The 10,336-nt window shown below is 43.9% G+C and overlaps 1 protein-coding gene across 1 annotated transcript; it reads left to right on the plus strand.

Annotated features, from left to right (window-relative positions):
* Positions 1 to 313: 313 nt before the first annotated feature.
* LOC308150253 (stonustoxin subunit beta-like) lies at positions 314 to 1,426 on the plus strand (the record flags this gene model as incomplete). Its single annotated transcript, XM_080523104.1, has 2 exons — positions 314 to 455; positions 903 to 1,426. The coding sequence occupies 2 exons, from the start codon at positions 314 to 316 to the stop codon at positions 1,424 to 1,426; spliced, it is 666 nt and encodes a 221-aa protein (XP_080379230.1).
* Between the last annotated feature and the right edge of the window lie 8,910 nt (positions 1,427 to 10,336).

Genomic DNA, 10,336 nt, shown 5'->3' on the forward strand with positions numbered 1-10,336 from the left:
AGTGTGTCATCCAACCACTGTATGTTCTTCTGTGGTTGATATAGTGTGGACCCTGGTGGAGGGTGCTGGTTCAAACCTGGGCTGATCAAATGTAAGTCTCCAACACTGTAGAGAACAGGACTGTGATATTACTCAATAATCAGGGTACAGCTGAGTTCAAACAGAGCACCAGTATTGTATTCATTTGTAAATCTAAAATATTAGTAAATGTGAATTAGTTCTATCCCTTGTAAAATATTTTAAATTAATAAGTAATATTTAGTGAAAAACATGATGTTACCATATAAAGCCCAGTTCACATCTATGCGACGCAATGCGACAGAACTCGCAGTCACAAGGAATCGCCAGCGATTTGACATGTCAAATCTCAGTAGAACGTCCAGATTTTATGGAATGTCTGATATTTCTCTTCAGCCAATCAGGGAAGTCACTGTCGCTGTCAGCCATCTTGCAGGGTAAACACAACTTATTTTGTTGTTATGGAAACCGTTGTTTGTGTCGTCTGTGTCTCGTTGCGTCTCATCACCCATCTGTCTCACCACCCATCTGTCTCATCTGTCTCGCCACCCATCTGTCTCACCACCCACCTGTCTCACCACCTATCTGTCTCATCTGTCTCACCACCTATCTGTCTCATCATCACCACCCATCTGTCTCACCACCCATCTGTCTCATCTGTCTCACCACCCATCTGTCTCACGACCCATCTGTCTCATCTGTCTCACCACCCGTCATTCGCAAGTAGTTGCCAAGTTTTTTCTCTGCGACGGTCTAAACGTTCTAAAACTGACCCGTCGTGTTGCGTTGCATAGATGTGAACTGGGCTTAACAAGATCACAATGTGAATATTGTAATTTATCCAATTGTATTGATTTGATGATTATTTTGGCCCTCTCATTCAGATGCCTGTGAGCTCACACTGGACCCAAACACAGCGAACAGAAGCCTCTCTCTGTCTGAGGAGAACAGAAATGTGACAAAGGGAGGAAGGCAGCCGTATCCTGATCACCCAGAGAGATTTGAGGGCTGGCCACAGGTGCTGTGTAGAGAAGGTCTGACTTGGTGCTGTTACTGGGAGGTAGAGTGGAGGGGAGATTCTAATATAGGAATGACATATAAAGGAATCAGCAGGAGAGGAGGGGGTAATGACTGTGTGTTGGGATACAATGACAAGTCCTGGAGTCTGGAATGCTCTGACACCTCTAACCGTTACAGTGCCTGGCACAACCATAAGAGAACTGTCATACCTTCCCCCTCCTCTGACTCCCACAGAGTAGGAGTGTATATGGACTGGCTGGCCGGCACTCTGTCCTTCTACAGGGTCTCCTCTGACACACTAACCCTCCTGCACACATTCCACTCCACATTCACTGAGCCCCTCTACCCAGGGTTTTGGGGCTCAGTGACCCTGTGTAAACTAGTCTAAGGGAGATCACACTGAACACCTAAGGCTCACACATGATGTCATGGTGTAGTTTTACATTCACATCAAGCTTCATACACTCAAACTCAAAGGTTGTGATTTTCCACTAAGATCAAGCCTACACACATGCACTTGGACAGCGGTGTGTTTTCCCTGAGATGTTGGATGTACAGATGTTCCCTCTCCCCCGTGTCTAGTGTGTAGGGGGTTATGTGCAGTGCTTAGGGGGTACTAATAGAGCTGGAAAAGTATTTACACAAGATAACGTTGAATTTACACAAGAATGTTGAATTTGAATTAAAATGTTTCGTGTAACTTTATCTATCTATAGGGACTTCGATGCTACTGGGATCTCATGTTATCTGACACACCAGCTTACGACGCCCTTTTTCAGGTCTGATGTTTCAGCTGCACTGTGTCGATCTTGTGTAAATACTTTTTCAGCTCTATTATTTAAGAGTTGGTCAGATTTTGTGTTTCCCACCCAGGATTCCCCCCCCCCCCACTGTCTCTTTATATTGTATGCTTATTTTATGTTCTTTTTTCAGGACTCATCTCTATGCATTAGGCTACATGGTATTTCTATCTAGCCTACACCGACAGATCTATTCATGTGCATAGAACCTTGAGTTAGTGCAGTGGTTCTCAAACTTTTTATGTCAAGCCCCCCTTGGGAGGACAAAAAATGTGTGAGCACCACCTCACCCCCAAAAAACTGTCACAACATGGGGCAATTTTACATGTATTGAACTGAACCACATAACACTGTCTCCCAACAAAAAACCTAAAAATACAAATAACACAATATAATAAATCAACACAATAACAATATTTTTCAATTACAATTCTCAAGAAAATGAACACTAACAATCAAGAACATCATAACATTACAGCATTGGTGGCTGCAATGAGCCTGTTTGGCACTGCAGATCTTTTCAAAACGGGGTAGCAGGCCTGACACTGCCACTCTCAAGTCCTGCTCAATGTTGAGCCTAGATCTGTACTTTGTTTTCAGTGAAGCAACAGCTGAAAAGCCAGCCTCACAGAGATAGGATGTGGCGAAGGGAAGTAGGATGCCGACAGCCCTCTGCCCTATGAGTGGATACTCCTTCTCCACACCAAGCCAGAATTCACTCAGTGTCTGACCATTGAACCTCAGCCTCAGGGTCGACTCAGAGGTCAGCTCGATGAGTTGGTCCTCTTCAGCAGAGCTGAAATCAGCAGGTGCTACGGATAGAGATACCTTATTTGTAATTAATTGCATATTAAACACAACACGATTCAATTTTACAACAATCCATTCCAGGTAGTTAGTTAGTAACATACATACAACATTAATAAAATATAGGCCTACAGCACAAAATATTCACAGTTATATTTAGTCATCAAAATTGCCTACCAACCTGCTGCATTGAATGGATCCACCACCCAGTCATACTCAGCAGTGTTGTGTGGGAAGTATTTCTGGAACAATGCTCCCAGGGAAGAGATGTGTTGCTTCAGGCAGGGGATCACTGTGGTGGCATCACAATCACTGCTTTCTACAAACGTGGTCAGGTTCTGAAAAGGATCAGTATTTCCTTCATCAGAGCGCCTGCCCCACACCTCCAGCTTTCTGGTGAATGCGCTGACCTTATCTGCCAGGTGGGGTAGGTGTTTGTCTTTTCCTTGAAGCTGAAGATTCAGCTCGTTGAGCTTTCCAAACACATCACTGAGATAGGCCAGTTTCATCAGGAATTCTAAATTACTGAACTTGCTTGCAGATTCGTGCATTCCCACCTCCTCCATAAACACCCGAATCTCCTCTCTGAGCTCAAAGACTCGGGACAACACTTTCCCTCGGGAGAGCCACCTTGCTTCACTGTGAAACAGCAAAGCAGAGTGTTCAGCTCCCATTTCCTCACACAGTGCAGAGAACAGACGTGCTTTCAGCGGGCGGGTTTTGATGAAATTTACAACACCGATCACTTCGGTCAAAACCTCATTTAGCTCAGGGCTAAGCTGCCTGGATGCGAGCGCCTCTCTGTGAATGACACAGTGTGTCCATTGCGCGTTTGGTGCGACGCGATTTATTAGCGCCTGCAGTCCCTTCCTTTTCCCGGCCATTGTCTGCACACCATCTGAGCAAAACCCCACACAGTTCTCCCATTTCAGTCCGTGTTCTGTCAGGTAAGTGTCAAGAATCCCAAATAGCTCATTAGCTGTCGCTCTCCCTGTCACATGCTTGCAAAACAGCAAGTCTTCATTCATTGACTCCGAATCTACATAGCGGACATAAGAAATAAACAAGCAGTCCTTATTACTGTCAGTAGCCTCATCAACTTGCAATGCAAAACGTTTGTGTAGTTTCTCTGCGAGTTGTTCCTCAAGGTCCTCTGACATCTCACCTATGCGTCTTGCAATGGTGTCGTTGGACAGGGGAATGGTCTTCAATTTTGCAGCGGTTGTCTCATCAATCAAAGTTGACACCATATCCAGTGCAGCTGGGAGTATGAGCTCCTCAGCTATGGTGTGCGGTTTCTTGCACTTCGCAATTCTGTATGCAACCTTGAATGACGCTATTTGCGCTTTGGTACTTACGGATGCCGCTTTTGTCATATGAGTTTCTTGCTTTCTGTACTCTGTAAGTTTTCTTTTAAAGAAGGCCAGTGGCTTCTTTGCATTATTGGGGTGTGTTGTCTCAAGGTGCGTTTTTAACTTGTTTGGCTTCAGGCTGTTCTGAGACATAGCACGCACAATGGTCTCTCCTCACCTCCCACCACATTCACGGTGAAGCCTATTGCAAGGTAAGCCTCGTCATACTTTCGAACAGTTTTTTTTTTAACCATGTTTGTCGCATTTTCCGTTTTTGTTTTCGCTGTCCCTGTCAGAAATGACTCCATTACGAAGATTATGAAGCTACAACTAGAACAAGTCAAAGAGTTCACCTGAGTGTTACTTGTTGACCTCCCCAGTCTCTCGCGCCCCACCAGTATTGCTATTGCGCCCCCTTGCGGGGGCGCGCCCCACACTTTGAGAACCACTGAGTTAGTGTATATAGCCCACTTGTGACACTGATTGTCTTGATTGTTTTTGATTCATGTACTTATGACGTCATTGTAATTCCACTCAGGTGTGCTCTCTCTCACAGGTGCTATCTATTCAATTAGCCTACCTGACTATATAATGGCTGTCTTGCACTGTTTGTGTGTATTTATGACTTGACAAAGGCTACGGCCGAAACCGTAAACCCTAATAAACCACACTCTGGAACGTAAGTGTGCGGCTTCTATTTCTTTCAATTGGAATGTGTTCCATTGCCAGCACCTCGCTTAGATCTTCTGCGGTGTGCACTCCCTTCTTTTTCTATTTCACATTCCAGAACTCTAGCAGCACCCACAAACACACTGTTAAGAATGGAACAGCATTTTCTCAGGGTGGATTCACACCGATCATTTGGTTGACCGATTCAGACCGGTTCGATTCATATTATGTTACAATGTTGCACTTGGACCTGGTTCGATGAAGGAAAATCCAGGGTTATTTTCATAAGTCTCGCAAGACTTGTCAAAGAAAGTTAGAGATGTTGACGGAACACCCCCCTGGTCTTACTTGTTTGGCCTCAGAGGTTTTGATTTGATTATAGGATCCCCGTTAGCTGGTTCAAAACATCAGATACTCTTCCTGGGGTCCACACAAACCATATACACAGGGTTAACACTAGAAGAGCCGTGCCTTTTTTTACCTACTAAGGGTAATACCTACACAGGGTTAAGGACTCAATGCTTCTTTAGGGAAAAGTATGTTTTAAAACAGTATAATGGTTACATTAACATCAACAGTGGAGCTTAGGGTTTGAGAACTCAACAGAGGCTGCAGTCTGGTAAGACTTCCCATGGTAAAATACACACTATAAAATGTCTTTTTTTTCTTTAATGAAATGAATTATACATCATGAAAACATTTAGTTTTTTAAGACCTAAGAACGTTTTTTTTTTCTTGACAGAAGTGTCCTCTGGTGGATTTCAACCCAGGCCTGAAAAGGTCATTTATTTTAAAAATGTGTTAATGTGGGAGTGCCAGGCCGGTCACATGGCGTCTCTCCAGTCTGCTCTGACAAGTGTCGGCCAGGATGCATTTCAAAAGAGTCAGCCGATGTCACAAACAGAAAGAGGAGCAGAGATTTCACTAGAACAAGGTCATTATAAACCTGTACTGATTACAAGACATGTACTGATTATGTGTTCTCCTTGGCATTGCATTGTGCGACAAGCTGTCACTTGGTAGTAGCACCTCAGTGCTTACTAAAATATTCTAATAAACTGATAACCAATACAAATCCTCTTGAATATGTGTCTCATGTGACAGGACACAATGAATTTATGAAAGTAGTAAGGTTGGCCTAGGAAAGTGAAACAGATTTGATTGCTGTAACGTACCATATGCTACATACACACACACACACATCTACATACACACCTAGATACTACACACCAGGAGCCTAAACTGGCTCGACGGGCTTTGCTCTCCTGAGTGGTGGGATGTTTTTTTTGTCTAAAGGTGTGTGTGTGTGTGTCAGGGTTTCCGTTTGTCCGGGAAGATTTCGATTTACCGGACAAACGTGATATATTCCGGTCATCATATTAAAATATAATATAGCTGTTTGTCGCGGTGATTACTGTTGTGTAGCGGCCTATATATGCCATTTAATGTCTATTTCTCATCCGATACGATTAGATGCGAGCTATATAATATATAATAATATAACATGATTCGCATGCGCGCTATGCCATTATGTCCAGCGCTGAACGGGCGCCTCACTGGGAACTGAACAGACAGCATCGATCAATGAACGGACTCCACATTACGTTAACTGAAGTTTGTTAAATTGTTTGGGATTAATGTGAGTTTTCTATTTTCTCTTTCCAGTTTTACCCTTTTTTTATCAATAAAACAATGTCATTTCTATAACCAGGGGGGTGTTCCATCAACGTCGCTAAAGGAAAATCTAGGCTTATTTCGTTAAGTCTCGCGAGACTCTTAAAAAGATCCAGGCATATCTTGATAGATCTCGCGAGACTTGTCAAAATAAGCCTAGATTTTCCTTTAGCGACGTTGATGGAATACCCCCCAGGTCTCGCTGGTTGGGAAGGCATTTCGTTTAGCTGCCTGTCAAATCATACTTAATCGGACTCGGGAGTATGACAATGAGGAGAACATAACTGTTTATTGAGAAACAATTGATAGGCAGGCTGGGATACGTATATAAAGAAATACCACAATGTCTAGATGTATAACATTTTATTGAACAGTGCAAGCATGTAGGCTTCTGGCGTGACACGGCTAGCCTAATTTCCGTTCATATGCCTTTTATCAGATAAAATAAAATAGAATAAAACTCTTTGAAAATAAATAGGCTTTAAATTAACTTGCAATGCGTATAGGCTAATTTCCGTTCGATGTTACAGCCGGCCTATGCCTTTTCTCAGATAGATAGGGGATAGCCCTGTAAGCTCATACGGGTCTGTATGTCGTCCTGAAGACCGGCTGTTAGATCATATCGCTGAAGTTTGTCTCCATCTTAGTGTAAATGTTGTCCGTTTCGTTTGTTATCCTTGTTATTGTGCGATAAAGTTAAGGCGCTCCGCTTCGGGCCACCATTTTCAGCTGAGCACCAAACACACACACACGCTCATACACACACAACACTGCCCGAGAGAGAAGGACCCGCCCCCTTTAGTTAGCCTGTATATCGCTACGAATTGTATTCAAATTGTGCTTAGAGGGAATTATTTTCACCGGACATTATGTCCGACGAGTTTTCAATTTGTCGGACTTCAACAAATTTTACCGGACAAAGACCGGTAATTACCGGTTAACGGAAACCCTGGTGTGTGTGTGTGTGTATATGACTCATGAGTGTTTGCTTATGTTTCTACATTCTCTAGATGACACCTGTCAGAGATCAACATGACCGCCCCCCGTCCTCGACATCAAACCCTCCATCCCAGACTACGACTCCCCACACAGCAGACAGGACATGGACACAGACGCTGGTGAATGTGAAGACCTGGCCCAACCTGAAGTCACCAACGTGTCAGCAGATCATGTCACCAGTGCCGTGAGCATGCGTACCAACTCAGTGGTCTTTCCTCCTCCAGAGATGCCCAGTGTGAGGCTGAGAGAGGGGACATGCGTCATAACCCAGACCATAGGACACTCCTGCCAAAAGACAAATCCAAGGTCCACATCCTCAGCACAGACGACACCTCCCGCTCCTCCGCCCCCGAGCCCCCCAGGCCCCTCCACTCTGACCAAAGACCTCCACACAGTCCTGGGGGAGCTCAAGGCCTATGTCAGCCAGGGAGATAGCCTGCCCCTCACCCAGGCAAGCTCCCTTGGAAAGTCCCAGGCTTCAGACGGGCCTAAGATGAAACCCTCAGATCCTACGGATGATACTACCGCTCCTTGCTATGGGGAGGAGGCCTACAGCACCATCGCTGGCTGGATCAGGGACCCCCCCAGCGGCCAGTCTGGAGGTGCGCTTCACCCCCAATGCTGAGAAGGAGCTGGAGGAGTTCCTGTCCCCAGACACTGAAGGTAAGCTTCTGGAATTACTGGTTTTATATGATACAACAGCATAATAGTTCATCATTGGGACTGTACCGAGTGAAGTGTCAAAGAAGGTACTTGTGCTTTTAGTCCACAGGAGGGCGCCATTGTTACAGAAATGGCCAGTTCTCTCATAAATCGGGAGAATTACAGTCTTGCAGAATATGTCTTTTGATTTCACTGCATCTCATTGGGATTGTACCCAGGGGTCAAAGACGATTGTTGTGCTTTACTTCACTGTATCTCAGGCTTAGAATCACAGAGAACATGCAGTCAAATGAGTTGCAGTACAAAAAACAATAGAGAATGTCTATTGTTTTTTGTTCTGTTATGTGTGTGTATATATATATATATATATAGTAAATATTTGATGTTTTTTGGTGTTTCTTGTCTCAGTGAACACTTGTGTATGTGGCTTTTGTAGTCCACTAAATCTAGAACTACAATTTCCTTGATGTCTAGCATATGATGTCTAGCAATATGAAATATTTGACACAGGTGTTGTGCATTGGCTGATCAAGTGATGCTGTTTGAACTCTTTGTACTGCACTTAGTACTTTGTACTAACTGCATTCACGCCTGTAGAAGGTCTATGAGAGAAAGCTTGCAATAAAATAATGATCTTTACACAGATTTGAGTGTGCGGATGCTGCTTTTTTCCACTCTTTTTGATACTCTACAGTGGTATTTTCTACTATTTTTAAATGAGTTGCAGTAAAAAGCAGTTAAATTATTGAGAGTAGTTTCATGTTGGTGTGGTTCCATAATATGTTATGTTAACGTCCTCCAGAAGCCCCCGGGTGTGAGAGGATACCCAGGTTCTGGTTCCTGCAGGGTCCGGAGGAGGCTGCTGTCAGCTGACCCCAGGTCAGAAGCCCTCGTCATCCGATCCCATCTCTCTGTTTCATAGCGTCACCTTGGACACACCCATGAACAGTAAGTTCATGTCAGACATTGATTTGCACTTCCTGGAAACCTCTGGACTATGGCTGTGTTCGGAATGGTATACTAGCATACTGCATACTAGCATACTCAATGAGTATATACTGCCTACTAAATTCATAATAAGTATGTGAAAACCAGCTGACCATTTACACACTATGCATACTGCCTCCCAGAATGCATTTCGCCTGGAGCGGCGAATTTAAACCTCCATTTTAAACCTCCATTAGCTAAAATATGTAATTTTGACTTTACAAGTGTTAACATGTCATTTTATGAAGTTTTAATATGTTTTCAGGCGAGAAAGTAACCACATATATTCCCAAAATGTGTCCAGTTTACCAAAATAACCAGTTTATATATCTGATCTGACGATTTTTTGCGTCTTCTGTTTGCTAGCTGCGTTCGTAAATTCTCCCCTGGAAATATGATCAGCACTCATGGAATGCCTCTTGTCCAATCAAATTACCTGGTCCCTTTATGACGTTGCACCCAGTGTGCGCTCCGGCGCTCTCAGAGCGATTTTAACTTCTCCCTTCATCCAGGACACCTTGTGCATTGCAGGCACGTGCCGTGAGCTTTTAGATTGGGTAAGCATAAGATATAGAAATACACATAATTACACATACACGCTATCAGGGAACGCAGTTTCAAGGAAATGCAATTTTGATGCCCTAGAACCCGCTAATAAACTGTAGTGTCACTTTGTGATCAGATTACCAAAAACAAAACAAAAAGTTGCCAGTTTCGACTATATCAGGGGTGCTCATTGTTCAATCTTTTTTGAACCAAGATCTTTTCAAGTAGCCAGCCTGCTGAAATCTACAAGTCCAGTTTCAACATCGCAAACGCACACACGCACAACACAGACACACACCGTTTCCATCCTCCATAGTAAACTCACAACACACTTTCTTTTCACACTTTGTCACACAGGCACTTGACATCACATCACAAACCCTCCCTCTCTATCTCTCTCAAACACTTTTGGTCCAGAACCAATGTCACGGACAGCGACATTAAGCCTATCTCAGCGATTGATTAAGCAGCTCTCTCTCCAAACACAATGACACAGGCCTACATTCAAAGGTATAAGCAGAGGAAGTCTTAAATAAGAAGCCATAACCAGCAGCACAGCAGTACTCAAACCATATAAACAAGCACAGATCGCCACCAGCCTCGCGAATCATATAAATCATATAAACCGCTCATACCAGGCTCGCTGGAACCCCCTAGCGACTCTCCCTTTCTGGGTGTGAAGATCGGTGAGCAGTGGCTTCGGGCGGCATTTAGCCAGTAGTTCTGTTTTTCCAGTCCAGTCCAGTCTACGAAATCCCTTTAGGTCGCTGACAGTAATGTCCATATTCACAAAATCAAGCA

Source organism: Nansenia antarctica, assembly GCF_963989245.1.
Source record: "Nansenia antarctica genome assembly, chromosome: 2".
In the NCBI taxonomy this organism is placed as follows: Eukaryota; Metazoa; Chordata; class Actinopteri; order Argentiniformes; family Microstomatidae; genus Nansenia; species Nansenia antarctica.